We start from the raw sequence: 15,783 nt of genomic DNA, 5'->3' as shown, positions 1-15,783 counted from the left end.
CTTAACCTGAACTGGAATTAAGCTAGATTTTGAACTGAAGCTGGACTTATATAGATAGATTCAATGTACCTTTGGCTTAATTCAGTACCTAGTGTGTGGTTCTTTCAAGATTCCAGTTATTACCTTGGGGTGGGAGGTGACATATATGTCTTCCTACCACTAAGAGTCTGGGCATTTTAGAAATGCAGAAATTATCTCTTCAAACTTCTGTTCTATTCATCCTCAAAATTTGGCAAACATCTTGAGAAGAAACCTGCTGGATCTGCTTAAGTATTTAGCTTCCAAATCTACACAGCTTTAAAATTGAGCAAGGGTCTTTAATGGTACAATTGGCCATTTGTTCCAAATCCATCAATTTTTCCATTTTTTCACTCTTACTCTGCTCTACTATCAATAATTTTCTTGATGTATCTGACCTGAGAAAGCAGCTCTCTACCAGGGTCAAGCCAAAATTCTCATTTCTGACAAAAAGTCATATATAACAAAAAAATCCCAGTGTAAAAAAATAATAAATAAAACACCTGTATGTATATTGATGTTATCTCTGAAGATTTTTTTTTTTTCTTTCTGGAATCTTAATCTCTCTAATCATCACTGTTTCTTCAGTAATCTGTTTCTTTAAAAGTAAGATGTCTCCCTGCTTCACCTCTGGCTTTCTTCTAAAGTGACTACCTTGCTTTCTGCAAAAAAACTTCAGGAGCATCACCAGAAATTAAAGCAATAATCTTTCACATATTTCTTCATCAATTACACAATCATACATGATTTAATAGATTCATATTATCTAAAAATTATTTTATTTCATATCCCTCAAAATAGATTTTCTTCCCTCATAGAACTCTAATAAGTATTCCATCTTCCTCTGCTGTTTTCAAAGTTCATGTGAAGAGAATATATTTAATACATAAAAAGTGAAGCATTTTGCTTGTTAATTTAATACTTACATTTTAGATATTTTCTAAAACATAACCAATCCTCTGCAAGGAAAATACCTTACCATTCCTATATATTTGAATCAGTTACTGATATTACCATCTATAGAAAATCTCTCTAACTTCTTGGTTACCAATTCAATTTGTTCTTTCATCAATTTTTATAATTTTAATTTGGTTTTCTTAATAAAGAATGAATATAAAAGATTTGCTCTTCTTATGTTCCTATAATTTTACATTACATCTCATGTCCTAGTAAGTCATCTCCTTGGTTTAGGGGACATGTAGGCAAAAATCTACATGCGTTTTCTTCTAAAGGGGTTTTATTAATGACTTCTTTATTATTCATTACTTTCTAATTATGCCATTGTTTTCCTAGTTGTTATATTAGTATATAATACATATTTCATGCTATGAAGTTGTATAGAGAGAATAAGAAATAAGTATATTTGACTCAAAAAAGCATATGAGTCAATTTGTGAAGATTTAGTGAATTAGAAGTTACAGACAATGTTGTCATTAGACAGATGTCATTAGATAGATTGATTCTTCTTTTGGAACAAAGAATGAAAAAGCTCCAGTCTCTTCTTTCTTTGGAGCAGTATTAGTTCAGACACTTTGAAAAGCCTAAAGTACTTTATACAATCTTTTAATCCCACTACAGGAATTAGACTTCGTTTTAACATCAACATTTCCGGTTTTTCTACAGATGCCATAACAAGACTTTTAATTAGCTTTGCGATTTTGTTTTTCTTTTTAGAGTTAAGGAAGAAAATAGCCAATTAGTATCTTCTTCAAAAGAATCCCCAGAGCTCTTTATCAGTTCTGAGTAAACATACTCATTATTAAAGAACAAAGATAAATCTATGGCACTGTGGAGACAAAACCTCTTTTATTCCAGAGAGAATGAGAAACTCTAAGTAGTGACCAGAGTTCTTAAAAGACAAACTGAAAAAAAAATACTATTTTGATTCTAATAAATAAATCAGATTTTCAGATTTTAAGTTAGACTGAATCCAGACATTATTCATTTTATTTATAGGAAAAGTCAGAAAAATGTGTTTGAAATGGCACATGTAAGCTGATTGGAGAGAGAGGAAAAGAAAAGAAAGAAGGAAGGAGGGAGGGAAGGAAGGAAGGAAAGAAGGAAGGAGGAAGGGAAGAGAGGGAGACAAAGAGAAAGATCCACAAATGTTTTTAAATATCCCTGGCTTTTAGCGTGAACAGGTCTCTCTGTTGAGAGTGAGAAAATAGAGAAAAAATATGGGTTAGGAAGAAATAAATATTTTTTTGAAAAATCATTTAATATTACATTTTTGGCTAATGACACAAAAGAAAAATTTCACAATGCCTCAGCAAACAAAAACTTTGTGAAATTTATGCAAAGTAAGTATTTTCAGTATTTTGTTGTTTTTTGTACACAATTGCTACATAAGTTATTCTGAATGTGTGTCCATAAGTTTAAACCCATTAAATTCAGAATTAGAAAAATAAGGAAAATATTTATGTAACTCTTGATTAAAGGTTCACTATATGTATTTAAAAGAGTCTTTAAGTTTGTCTATTAGAATAGCATCATGAACAATGATTTATAGTTATCTTTATTAAAAATTTGACTAGGATGTATATATCCCTTCATACTTAGTAAAGGATTGACTACTTTAACAGTATTGAATATAAAATATTTTTTACATTGATAAAGCTACTTATGAAGTTGAAGCTTACTGAACAATTGAGTAAATAAATTTCAAATTCCATGTAAAATTTTACCTTCATATTTACATGCTAACTTCAAGATTTGCATAATTTTGAGATTCATGAATGTTTTTTCCATTGAAAATGTTTTCATTGGCTGTACCAAACAACGCAGACTAGCCAGAAATATATGATCAGAAAAGAGCAATTTTAAAAAGATTAATTACAAGAATTCAGTTCTAATTAGCTCTTTAAGATGTAGAAGTGTGCAGAAAAGCTATATCTAGCTGAAAAAAACCTGAGATTATGTTAACAATCGGGGGATTAACCAATCTAATCTGAAAGATGTTTTCTTATGGATTGAGTGAAATTGTAGGAGTTACATTTTGGTATTTTAGACAAAACTTTAAACTAGAAAAATGTACATATACTTATAACAGGAAATAATAAAACCATTCTTTCTCAAAATAAAAAAGATCTGAAAAGAGATTCTGGGGTTCTGACCGCTAGGCAAAATTGTTAAAATCATAGAAGGAAAAAAAGTGTACGCTTCTCAAATGAGTTACTTGGCTCTTCATATCACTTTTAAACCTATGCTCAGTGAAGCCTTTTTAACATATATTATTTATTTTTTTCCAGGTCTGATGAAATTCAGAAGGAATTTAATCATGAGAAACCATACAATGGTGACATCCTTCATTCTTCTAGGACTGACAGATGATTTACACTGGCAAACTGTAATTTTCCTTTTTCTATTTTTAACATATTTATCGAGTGTCATTGGAAATCTAATCATTATCCTGCTCACCTTGCTGGATTCTCACCTCAAAACACCCATGTATTTCTTCCTTCAGAATTTTTCTGTTTTAGAAATCTCGTTGACATCTGTCTGCATCCCTAGATTCCTAGTCAGCATAGTGACTGTGGATAAAACTATTTCCTATGATGCTTGTGTGACACAATTATTTTTTGTCATTTTTTTTGGGTGTATCAGAGTTTTTTCTGCTGGCTGCCATGTCCTATGACCGCTATGTGGCCATCTGCAAACCCCTGCATTATGCAACCATTATGAGCAACAGAGTCTGCAACCAGATGGCTGTTGCCTCTTGGTAGGCTGGTTTGTTAACAATCTTTCCTGGATTTACCATGGGCCTGAGATTGGAATTCTGTGATGCCAATATTATTGACCACTTTTTCTGTGACTATTCTCCTGTTCTGAAACTCTCCTACACAGACACACAGGTCATAGAACTGTTAAGCTTTATTTTAGCCACTGTCACACTCCTGATTACACTGGTCCTGGTAATGTACTCCTACGCAAATATCATAAAATCTATTCTGAAGGTTTCTTCTGTCCAGCAGAGGAAGAAAGCTTTTTCTACCTGTTCCTCCCATATGATTGTTGTTTCCATCTCTTATGGCAGCTGTATTTTCATGTATATTAATCCTTCTGCAGAAGAAGGGGTAGCTTTAAACAAGGGAGTAGCAATACTCAGTACTTCAGTTGCACCTGTATTAAATCTTTTTATATATACCTTAAGAAATAAGCAAGTGAAACAAGCCCTGAAGAATATAGTAAAAAAGTGTATCCTTACTACTTTGAAATAATAGTTTTGGGTATTATAATAGAATGCCACTCAAACTTATTGAAAATTGTAGCCTGAATCAGCTGGGTTTTTGACATACCCTTTTATTTTATGTTTATATTATGACAGTAACTGAAGTCACCCATAAAGAGCCATTTTATCTATTCCTGAATTTTTTTTATCATTTCAATGGTATTTTCTGTATCCATGACATTCTCTTAAGCGTTGCTGGAATTACTTCATTCTTTTAACTTAATAATCTGACTTTGCTCACCCTAAAAATATTTCACTATGAATTCGTTTTGGAAATTTAAAAGCTCTCTGTTTTTCTAGCATAAATGTGCCCAGAATATAAATTACTTGTGAACTCTTTCAATACTGATTTATTTGATTTTATAAATCTCTAAGATAGATTTACTTCTTAAAACCAAATAATGTTATCATTTTATTAAAGTATGTGATGTTTCCAGAAACATAATACTGAACTTAAATACAAGTATTTATTAGGCCAGGTGCGGTGGTGCATGCCTGTAATCCCAGCACTTTGGGAGCCCGAGGCAGGTGGATCACCTGAGGTCAGGACCAGCCTGACTAACATGGTGAAACCCTGTCTCTGCTAAACACACATACACACACACACATACACACACAAAATTAGCCTAATGTGGTGGTGCATGCCTGTAATCCCAGCTACTTGGGAGGCTGAGGCAGGAAAATCACTTGAATCCAGGAGGCGGAGGTTGCAGTGAGCTGAGATGGTGCCATTGCACTCCAGCCTGCACAACAGGAGCAAAATTCCATCTCAAAAGAAAAAAGAGTATTTATTTTCAGGCTTAATAATATAACCCAAATGCCCATCAATGATAGACTGGATAAAGAAAATGTGGCATATAGACACCATGGAATACTATGCAGCCATAAAAAGGATGAGTTCATGTCTTTTGCAGGGACATGGATGAAGCTGGAAACCATCATTCTCAGCAAACTAACACAGGAACAGAAAACCAAACACCACATGTTCTCACTAATAAGTGGGAGTTGAACAATAAGAACACATGGACACAGAGAGGAGACCATCACACTGGGGCCTGTCGGGGGTGGGGGGCTAGGGGAGGGATAGCATTAAAAGAAATACCTAGTGTAGATGACAGGTTGATGGGTGCAGCAAACCACCATGGCACGTGTATACCTATGTAACAAACCTGTACATTCTGCACATGTATCCCCAAACTTAAAGTATAATAAAAAAGAAAAATAAAGTATATTATCTAGATGCAAAAAAGAGAAATGCAAAAAACAAAAAAAATCTCCAAATCTCTATGCTAGTGTAAGTGAAAGGAGCCTTTTTCATTTAGGAAAGAAAGCTTGTGTTGAAAACTAACTGAAAGATCCTAGGTAGACTATCTCAGTGTCACACAGCAAGTAAATGTTAGATCTTAAATTTGTATCTAGATTTAAAAATTCAAATCCTATGAAGCAATTTTCAGGGAATATTGAGTTTTTATCAATTGGCATTAATCTGAAAAAAAAAACCTCCAGAAAAAACAGCTATTTTAAAATATTTAAAAAGCCATCCTGGGAGGCAGAGAAGATTGGCTCTGTATAACTCTAGGAACACAGCTAAATTTTACGTTTGAGATTTTTAAAATATATACCTTAACTCATACAGAACTGTTTTATATCTTGTAACATGCTATGTGTTCTCTCACTAGTGTGTCTTTACACATGCCCTTTTCTTGTTTTGCAATTCTTCCTTTGTGTTCCAAATGTTCTGCTCTGAATGATTGTTAATATTCTTCTAGTCTTAAGAGCCCACTTTCTCTTAAGAGACACTTTTATTCAGTATATGTGAGTTTATGTGTTTGGACACAATAATAAAAGGGGGCATATATATATAATTAAACCATCTGACTAAACCATGGCATTTTACTTTTCAAATTTAATTTCTCATAGAGCAACCTCATTATTCTCTCATCTGTATTAATTTGTCTTTATGGCTTATATTAATAAAAATTATTTATTATTTGTTTCACATGTAGAATATAAGCTCAGTTAAAGTAGAGGCTCTATTTTGTTCAACACACTATTTTCAAGGCCTACCACACTATCTGGTACAAAGTGATGTTAAATTATATTTGTTAAATAAATAAATGCCAACTCTAGAATGATTGTATCTTTAATTTTTTAAAAATAATTGTTTTTAAAAAATTTTAATTTCTAATTTTTGTGGGTACATAGTACATGCATACATTTGTGGGATGAAATATGTTAATACAGGCATACAATGTGTAATAATAATATCAGGGTAAATGGGGTATCCATAGCCTCAAGCATTTATCCTTTGTATTATGAACAATCCAACTGTACTGTTTTAGTTATTTTAAAATGTACAATTAAATTATTACTGACTGTAGTCACCCTGTTGTACTATCAAATACTAAATCCTATTTATTCTTTCTAACAAATTTTGGTTAGAAATTTGTTAGTTCTACATTTTGGTCTCTTGTTATTTGTTTCCCACATTTCCACTAAATTATTTTTGGTCATTTAAAAATACTCTGAATTTTAATGTTTTTTGGTCTAATCACAGCTTTGATTTGCTGCAACATCAGATTTATGAATTTTTATAGATTTGACTTATCTTTCCATTATAAATTTATCAGTTTATATGTCTATAGAGCTTTGTTATTTTATCTTTCTTTTAAGCCTTTCTTATACCCTTGATTTCTTTTACTTTTACTACTATCGTCATAACTTGATTGCTTTTTTGCATGACTTTATATTTTACTTTAAAATAACAACTACATTTTTTTTTTTCTTTTTGAGACAGGGTCTCACTCTGTCCCCCAGGCTAGAGTACAGTGGCTCAATCCTGGCTCGCTGCAACCTCTGCCTCCTGGGTTCAAGTGATTCTCCTACCTCAGCCTCCCGGGTAGCTGGGATTACAGGTTTGTGCCAACTAGCCTGGCTAATTTTTTTGTATTTTTAGTAGAGATGGGCTTTCACCATGTTGGCCAACCTGTTCTCCAATTCCTGACCTCAGGTGATCTGCCCACCTCGGCCTCCCAAAGTGCTGGGATTACAAGTGTGAGCCATCGCACCCAGCCTAATGACTACATAATTTTAAAAATGGCATTGAAATTACCAAGTGATCTTTCAAACTTTCTTGTGGATTTGTGAATTTTCAGAAATAGCTTTCTCATTGTGTGAGTGTTGTGTATAAGTTTTTTGTTTAAAATTTGTTTTACTGATAAATTTGATATTTTTATGAGGGAAAACTGTTGTCAGAAATAGAGTGAAATAGCCCATGCGCGGTGGCTCATGCCTGTAATCTCAGCACTTTGGGAGGCTGAGGCAGGTAGATCACTTGAGGTCAGGAGTTCGAGACCAGCCTGGCCAAACTGGTGAATCCCCGTCTCTACTAAAAATACAAAAATTACTCAGGCATGGTGGTACATGCCTGTAATCCTAGCAACCCAGGAGGCTGAGGCAGGGGAATCACTTGCTAGGAGGTGGAGGTTGCAGTGAGCCAAATTAATGCCACTGGACTCCAGACTGGGCGAGAGAGTGAGACTTGGTCTCAAACAAACAAACAAACAAACAAAAAACCCCAAAATACAGAAATAGAATGAAAATGAAATAATAAAACGTGATACTCCAGAATTTGACTTTAATCAGGAGACAGGTAGGCTTTACATTTTGAGCTGGCCTACTGAAGATTGATCTTTCCTTCCTTCCTCCCTCCCTCCCTCCCTGCTTCCCTCCTTCCCTTCTTCCTTCCTTCCCTCCTTCCTTCCTCTTTCTTTCTTGTTTTTTGAGTGTATTGAATGACAATTGTTTTCCACATATTTTCTTTCTTCTCTTTTTTTATAGGTTTTATATTACGTTTTTCTTTTATATTTCAAACTTTGTTTTGTTACAGCCAAATCTCTAAAGGCAGAGTATTGTATATAACTCCCATTATCATTGTTTTGTGCATGCGAGATATTCCAGTATCCTCTCTGTTTATTCATTTGATCTTCTGAACTAAAAGAATCAATTAAAAAACCAGAATTATCAACAGGGTGTATGACAAATATTTTCCCCCAAAAATTTGTGTATGTGTGTATTATATCTGTGAAAATCCAATAAATCACCACCACTGCTCACCACACAACATGCATTTCTTTTATACTTTAAGAGATACATCATAATATACTCAAATATCACTTTATTTCTAGTATCAGAACCTATTGAGGGAGAAAAAACAGCTGTTAACTAAAAAACAAAACAAAACAAAACAAAACAAAATAAAACAACTTATCCCCTGAACGTGGGGACAAAGAATGAAGTTTTGTAGTATCTTTCTTTTTTTTATTATTCTTTAAATTTAGGGATACATGTGCAGAAAGTGGAGGTTTGTTACATAGGTATTCATGTGCCATGGTGATTTGCTGCACCCATCAACCCATCATCTACATTAGGTATTTCTCCTTAATGGTATCCCTCCAGTATGATTGGTATCCTTAGAAGACGACACATGGACACACAGAGAAAAGACATGTGAAGAAGGAGGCAGAAATTATAGTGATGGAGCTACAAGCCAAGGAATGCCAAGAATTGTTTTCTACTACCAAAAGCTAGAAAAGGGAATGAAGGATTTTTCCCTAGAGCCTTCAGAAGCACGACCCTGCTGTCACCTTGATTTCAGATTGCTACCCTTCAGAACTGTGAAAAAATAAGTTTCTTGCAAACCAAAACCATAATAAGACAACATCTCACACCAGTCAGAATGACTATTATTAAAAAGTCAAAAAACATAACTCTTAGATTTGGCTTCTTGATGTTATTTTCTAGATCTTGTAGACATGCTTCATTGCTTTTTATTCTCTTTTCTCTTCTAACTGTGTATTTTCAAATAGCCTGTCTTCAACCTCATTAGTTCTTTTTTAATTTTTAATTTTTGTGGGTACATAGTAGGGATATATAATTATGGAGTACATGAGATTTTTTTTTTTTTTTTTTGAGATGGAGTTTCACTCTTGTAACCCAGGCTGGAGTGCAATGGCATAATCTCGGCTCACTGCAACCTCCACCTCCTGGGTTCAAGCGATTCTCCTGCCTCAGCCTGACAAGTAGCTGGGACTGCAGGTGCCTGCCATCGCCACCATGACCAGCTAATTTTTGCAGTTTCAGTAGAGATGGTGTTTCACCATGCTGGCCAGAATGGTCTCTAGAAGGAGAGAGCAGAATGGTGGTTACCAGCATCTAGGGTAGTTGGGGTTGGGAGTAGTTGGATTGGATGGGTAGTTGTTGGTCAAAAAGAAGGAATAAGTTCAAGAAATCTGTTGTATGACATGGCAACTCCAGTTAATAACAATATGTTGTCTTCTTGAAAAGTGCTAAGAGAGTGTATGTAAAGTGTTCTCACCACAAAAAATAACTATGTGAGGTAATGAATATGTTAATTAACTAGAGTTAGACATCTCACAAGTATGTATACTTCAAAACATAATGTTATACAATAAATGTGCACAATTTTATGTCAATTTAAAAATAAATAAAAAACAAAAATAAAAATATATCTAATGCTTTTTAATAATATGTCTTATAAAAATAACACGAGGGAAATTTAAGTAATTGAATGTGCTATAAATTTATTTACCTGATTCCTAAATAATACATCATTCTTGATAGTAACCCTTTTCATGTGGAGCTTTGCCTATTAGTATTTTTGGCCATAGAAAGAGAGTAAACAGACTGCTTTGTCCAATTTTCTCTACACTATTTTAAATTGTTAATAATCTCATTTGTATATCAAACTAAAATCCTTACTGATGGCAAAATTGATAACCTTTCTGTGCTCCGAGGCAATTCCTCCCCTGTCTTTTTACCTATTTCTATCTATCTTTTTATAGAGTGATCTGTATTAATGATTTCAATTTCAGGAGGGATTGAAGGTAGAATTATTGAATGACTATTTAAAGGTTTCACTTAGCATCTTGTGAATTAGACACAAAGAAAATAACTGAATTTTTATGAAGGCATAGAGATAATATAGAAAGTAGTTTCAAACAAGTCGAAAATACCACCACCATTCCTGAGTTATAACATTGTTTTTGAACAAATGATAAATGTGGTTTGTCTTTTATAAAAATATGATTATGTGGAATATCAGAAAAATGTTAAGACATTTACTCTAGTCTTACTTAAAGAAATTTAACTAAATACAAGCATCTGTACTTGATTAAATTCAAATTAAAATCAAGACAGAAATGTCATGCAAGATAAAACATTACTGGTGTCCTGTTTTTCTATCCTAATTATCTATTAATTTAATTTACCTTTCCTTCTGAGTGTGTATATATATATATATATATACTAAAATAAAGCATTTACTAAAATTGTCTGATTGCATGATTTTACTTAGATTTTATGATCACTTTTATGGTTAATGATTATAACATTTTTATTTATCAATAATTACCTGTTATTATGATCCCAAGAGAATCAGTGGTTTATGAATGATTATTACTCTGTTGAGAGCATTTTTAATATTTAAGACTTGAGTAATATTCCAAGAGAATATGAATTAATGAAGTTCCAAATTACAGTAACATTGACATTTTCATTCTTAACAACCATTTATTTGCTAGAATCAATTTCCAAGATGATTTTTTACCAATGAAATTTAATAATTATTTATGATCTCTATAACTTCAAAAAAATAAAGTGACAATAATTGCCATGTAATTTAAAACTGGTTATGACCCAGATATATTTTCTGTGAGCATTATACAAATGTAATTTTTCACATTGTTAAAATAAAAGTATTTTTTGAAATAGTACAATATGAACATTAAATACGAGTATAAACTTTTAATCAAAAACCTCTAAATACCTGACCTATTTTATGTATAAAATAATATTTATATAAAAATAAATAATAAATAATAGTGAATAATATTTCACCTTACAGCATAATAATACTACATAAGGAAAGATTCATAGTGATTTTCACGGGTTTACATTTATTGAACATTAGAGTCAACTTCTTCAGATAAGTTTTTGTTGATTAAGAAAATCTACTTTCCCTTACTCTCTAATTTTCCAGTTTTTCTTCTTCTTTCCCTCTCTTTCCCTCTCTCTCTTTATCTATCTATCATGTAGTTATATATGTATATATACTTTATCTTCACTTAGTTAACGTTTGTATGTTGTTTCCACACTCCTGATTTTCACTTTTGCATTTCTTCTTACTTGTTGTAATCTTAATAAAAGCAAACTTACAATGTCTCACTTCTTTACAAATTGCCACAATAAAGAATTCATAATGAAATAATTATGTAATTATCATGTAATTTTCATTTTGTGATGATATTATATTAGAATCTGTTTTTTTAAAAAAAGTATGCCATTCCATAAAACACAATGGTAAGAAATAGACAAGTGCTGAAGGACGCTCACATCTATAAAAGAAAGTATTTGTCATGGACTTAAAAAACCTGTAGAGCTCTTTACATTCACCTGTATTATCAGACAAAGCTGAAAATCAAGGAATCAAACTAAAATCCATTTATCCTGTATCTAGTCAGATTCATAGCTATTGTCCCAAGACAGCCAATTTTCTCTTCTTGTTTTAGAAATTTTAAAATAACTTTTTAATTTTGTTTTATTTTATAGAGATAGAGTTTCTCTCTATCACCCAGGCTGGAGTGCAGTGGTGCAATCTTGGCTCACTGTAGCCTCCATCTCCTGTACTCAAGCGATTCTTCCACCTCAGCTTCTTAAGTAGCTGGGACTGCAGGTGCATGCCAGCAAGCCCAGCTAATTTTTGTATTTTTTGTAGAGATTGGGGTTTCACCATGTTGCTCAGACTTGTCCTGAACTCTTGTACTCAAGTAATTTGCCTGCCTTGGCCTCCCAAAGTGCTGGAATTACAGGCATCTTGTATTTTTATTTTTATTTTTAAGTAGAGATAGGGTCTTGCTATATTGTCCAGGCTGGTCTTGAACTCCTGGCCTCAAGTGATCCACCAGCCTCAGCCTCTCAAAGTGCTGGGATTACAGGCGTGAGCCACCATGTTTGGACAACTTTTATTTATTTATTTTTTTGAGACAGGGTCTCACTCTGTTGTCCAGGGTGGAGTGCAGTGACATGATGAGAGCTCACTGCAGCCTCAACCTCCAAGGTCCAAGCAATTCTCCCACCTCATCTTCTTGAGTAGCTGGGACCACAGGTGTATGCTACCATGTTTAGCTAATTTTTAAATTTTTTTGTGTAGACAGAGTCTCACCATGTTGCCAAGGCTGGTCTTAAACTTGTGGCCCAAGCAATCCTCCCCGCTTGGCCTCCCAAAGTGCTGAGATTTCAGGCATGAACCACCACACCCAGCCAAGATTGTGTTTTTTATTTGGTTCTCAGCTTGAATGTTATTGGTGTATAGAAATGCTACTGATTTTTCTATGCTGATTTTATATTCTGAAACTTTACTCAAGTAGTTTATCAGGTCTAGGAGTCTTTTGGAGGAACCTTTAAAGTTTTCTAGGTACAGGATTATATTTTCAGTAAACGGAGATAATTTGACTTCCTCTTTTCCTATTTGGATGCCTTTCATTTCTCTCTCACCTGATTGCTCTGGCTAGGGCTTCCAGTACTATGTTGAATAGGAGTGCTGAGAGGGGACATCCTTGTCTTGTTCCAGTTCTTAGGGAGAATGCGTACAACTTTTGCTAATTTATTATGATATTGGCTGTGGGTCTGTCATAGACGGCTGTTATTATTTTGGGCTATGTTCCTTCAATGCGTGGTTTGTTGAGTGTTTTTGTCATAAAGGGATGTTGGATTTATTGACTGTTTTTTCTGTGTCTATTGAGATGATCATATGGTTTTTGTTTTTAGTTCTGTTTATGTGGTGAATCACATTTATTGATTTGTGTATGTTGAACCATCCTTGCATCCAGGTTTAAAGCCCACTTGATCATGGTGAATTATCTTTTTGATGTGCTGCTGGATTCAACAACCAATTTTCTTAATGATACATGGGAGTTGAGGGACTCATTAACTATAGGAAGTGGGCTTGAACACATTTTTTACAGTTCTCAAATATCTCTAAAAGTCATTTTCTTGGATATAGGTGAGGGGAGTGAAACCTATGAAGGAGACAATGGAAAGATAAATAAAATATTATAGGTTTACTAGAAAAGGAAAAACCAAGACATTAATAATTGACGTCATCATTTGCCAAATACCTTATAAAAAGGCAGTATCACACCATTGTAGACTCTTACTTTGTCATTTTCTTCATCATATCAGTAGAAAGGCAATTTTGTATCAATATAAGGAATCTGAACACAAATATGAATTGTCTTTATAGATCATGGTTTTTCTTTTAAAATATTGGCAGAAACAGAAAAGTTCTCTGTTAAATAATCTATTTTTAAGGAAATATTATCAAAGGAAAATATAAGATAAATAATATCAACTCTTTGATTATGCTTTGCTCTTTTTTTCTAGGAAAGCTAAGACAAAAAGTAATATAGCCTTAATTCAAACAACAGAGATAATATCTCTGCACATTTGTCTTACACTTTTATTTAATGTTTACACACATTTTAACTACAGTTTATTGACAAATACAAGGAGACATTTTAATGATGCTTTTAGTTTTATAACATGTTTTTCCTGGTGACATTGAAGAAAAAATTTTAGATATATTAATTAAGATACATAGTTTAAACATTTCATATAAAATTAATTTCATAGTTGAATGTGGTTTTAGTAAGTTTTTAATTTATAGCTACCTCTATTTTATGCATGAATTAAGAATCTATTTTGCCTTTATATAATAAACAATAGTGATTATTAATTTACCTAAAATTTGGTTACATAGGTGAGAGATTGAACACTTTCTATATAGTTTAGAAGAGTTAAATCTTGGTTTTTAGGCTAATTTCATTAAGAAGTGTTGATGATATGTAACTATGTCTAACTAAAAGTGTGAAATAAGGTGTTTAGAAAGAGTTTATGTAGAGAAGGGTAGAGAGTTTTTCATTCGGCTTTGCCTTTGGGGGTACATTTTTTACATAATCACATTCATTTATTTAAAGAAAAGATCATCTTCTGGACCATGCTCTTGAAGGCTTGCTTCACTTGCTGATTTCTCAGTGTGTATATGAAGGGATTCAAGAGAGGAGCCACTGAGGTATTGAGCACAGCTACTCCTTTGCTTAAAGTCACCCTTTCTCTGGCAGAAGTCTTAATGTACACGAAGATGCAGCTACCGTAAGAGATGGAGACAACTATCATATGGGAGGAGCAAGTGGAAAAGGCTTTTTTCCTTTGACTCATAGAAGAAATTTTCAGAATCGTCCAGATGATGTTTGTGTAGGAGAGAACAACTAATGTCAAGGTGACCATCAATGTTACCACAGCTAAAAAAAATGCCATGAGTTCTAGAAAGTGAGTGTTTGTGCAAGAGAGCTGCAGCATTGGAGAAGAGTCACAGATAAAATGATCAATTACATTGGAGGCACAGAAATCCAACTGCAGCAGAAGCATTACTGGTGGAAAGATGATCAGAAACCCTGCAAGCCAGGAGCTAAAGACAAGAAGGGTACACACTCTGGTGCTCATGATGATTGTGTAATGAAGAGGTTTGCAGATGGCCACGCAGCGGTCACAGGACATGGCAGCCAGAAGGTAAAATTCTGTCACCCCCAAGAAGATGAAAAAAAATAGCTGAGCCACACACCCATTATAAGAAATGGTTCTGTCTCCTGTCACAATGGTGACAAGGAATCTGGGAATGCAGACAGACATGAATGAAATTTCCAGGAATGAGAAGTTCTGAAGGAAGAAATACATGGGAGTCTGCAGATGGGGATCTGAAAGGGTGAGAGTGATAATGATCAGGTTCCCAGTCACACTTAACACGTAGGTAACAAGAAGAAATATGAAAAGTACAACCTGCCACTGTGGGTCACTTGTCAATCTAAGAAGAATAAAGTCTGTTACTACTGTGGAATTTCTCATTATTTTTTTCTTTAGAAAAGTATTCTGTATTTTTGCTGTAAAATAGGTGAAGAAACCAGAAAGCTATGACACCAGTAAATAAAATTAGTATTTTTTTTCTGTCTGGCTCTTTCCATTGACCATAATGCCTTCCAGGTTCATCTGTGATGTCACAAATGGCAGTGTGGCAGTATCTCCTTCTTTTATGAGGCTGGATAACATTCCATTGTGTCTAGCTATCCACTGATGCATCTATCTATTTAATACATATGTATATATTCAATATCTTCAAAGGGTTTAAATTTGTAGTTATGTATGACGAATAAATCTAGAGAGCTAATGTATAGCACAAAGGCTGCAGTTAATAATGTATAAGAAGATAACTATGGGATGTGATGGATAGAATAGTTTTGCTTGGACATAGTAATCCTTTCTCTATATATACACATATAGAAAGATTATGTTATATACCTTAAATATACACAATGAAACTAACTGTAGGTTGGGTGCAGTGGCTCATGCTTGTAATCCCAGCACTTTTGGAGGCTGAGGCAGATGGATCACCTGAGATCAGGAGT

General features: G+C 33.6%; 1 protein-coding gene and 1 pseudogene across 1 annotated transcript; one reads left to right on the top strand and one right to left on the bottom strand.

The window, feature by feature from the left end:
- Positions 1 to 3,295: 3,295 nt before the first annotated feature.
- Positions 3,296 to 4,235, top strand: LOC129010561 (olfactory receptor 6C74-like; annotated as a pseudogene).
- A 10,052-nt stretch (positions 4,236 to 14,287) lies between these two features.
- On the bottom strand, positions 14,288 to 15,226 carry LOC129010230 (olfactory receptor 6C75). The gene has a single exon (XM_054444219.1). It carries the CDS (start codon positions 15,224 to 15,226, stop codon positions 14,288 to 14,290), a length of 939 nt encoding a protein of 312 aa, XP_054300194.1.
- Between the last annotated feature and the right edge of the window lie 557 nt (positions 15,227 to 15,783).

The sequence above is a fragment of the Pongo pygmaeus genome, chromosome 10 (assembly GCF_028885625.2).
Source record: "Pongo pygmaeus isolate AG05252 chromosome 10, NHGRI_mPonPyg2-v2.0_pri, whole genome shotgun sequence".
NCBI lineage: Eukaryota > Metazoa > Chordata > Mammalia > Primates > Hominidae > Pongo > Pongo pygmaeus.
The sequence above is the reverse complement of the archived record's forward strand: the minus strand, read 5'-3'. Positions and strand labels throughout refer to the sequence as shown.

Coding starts and splice junctions, on each gene's coding strand:
- LOC129010230 (XM_054444219.1), bottom strand. CDS start 15,226: ATGAGAAATTCCACAGTAGTAACAGACTTTATTCTTCTTAGATTGACA.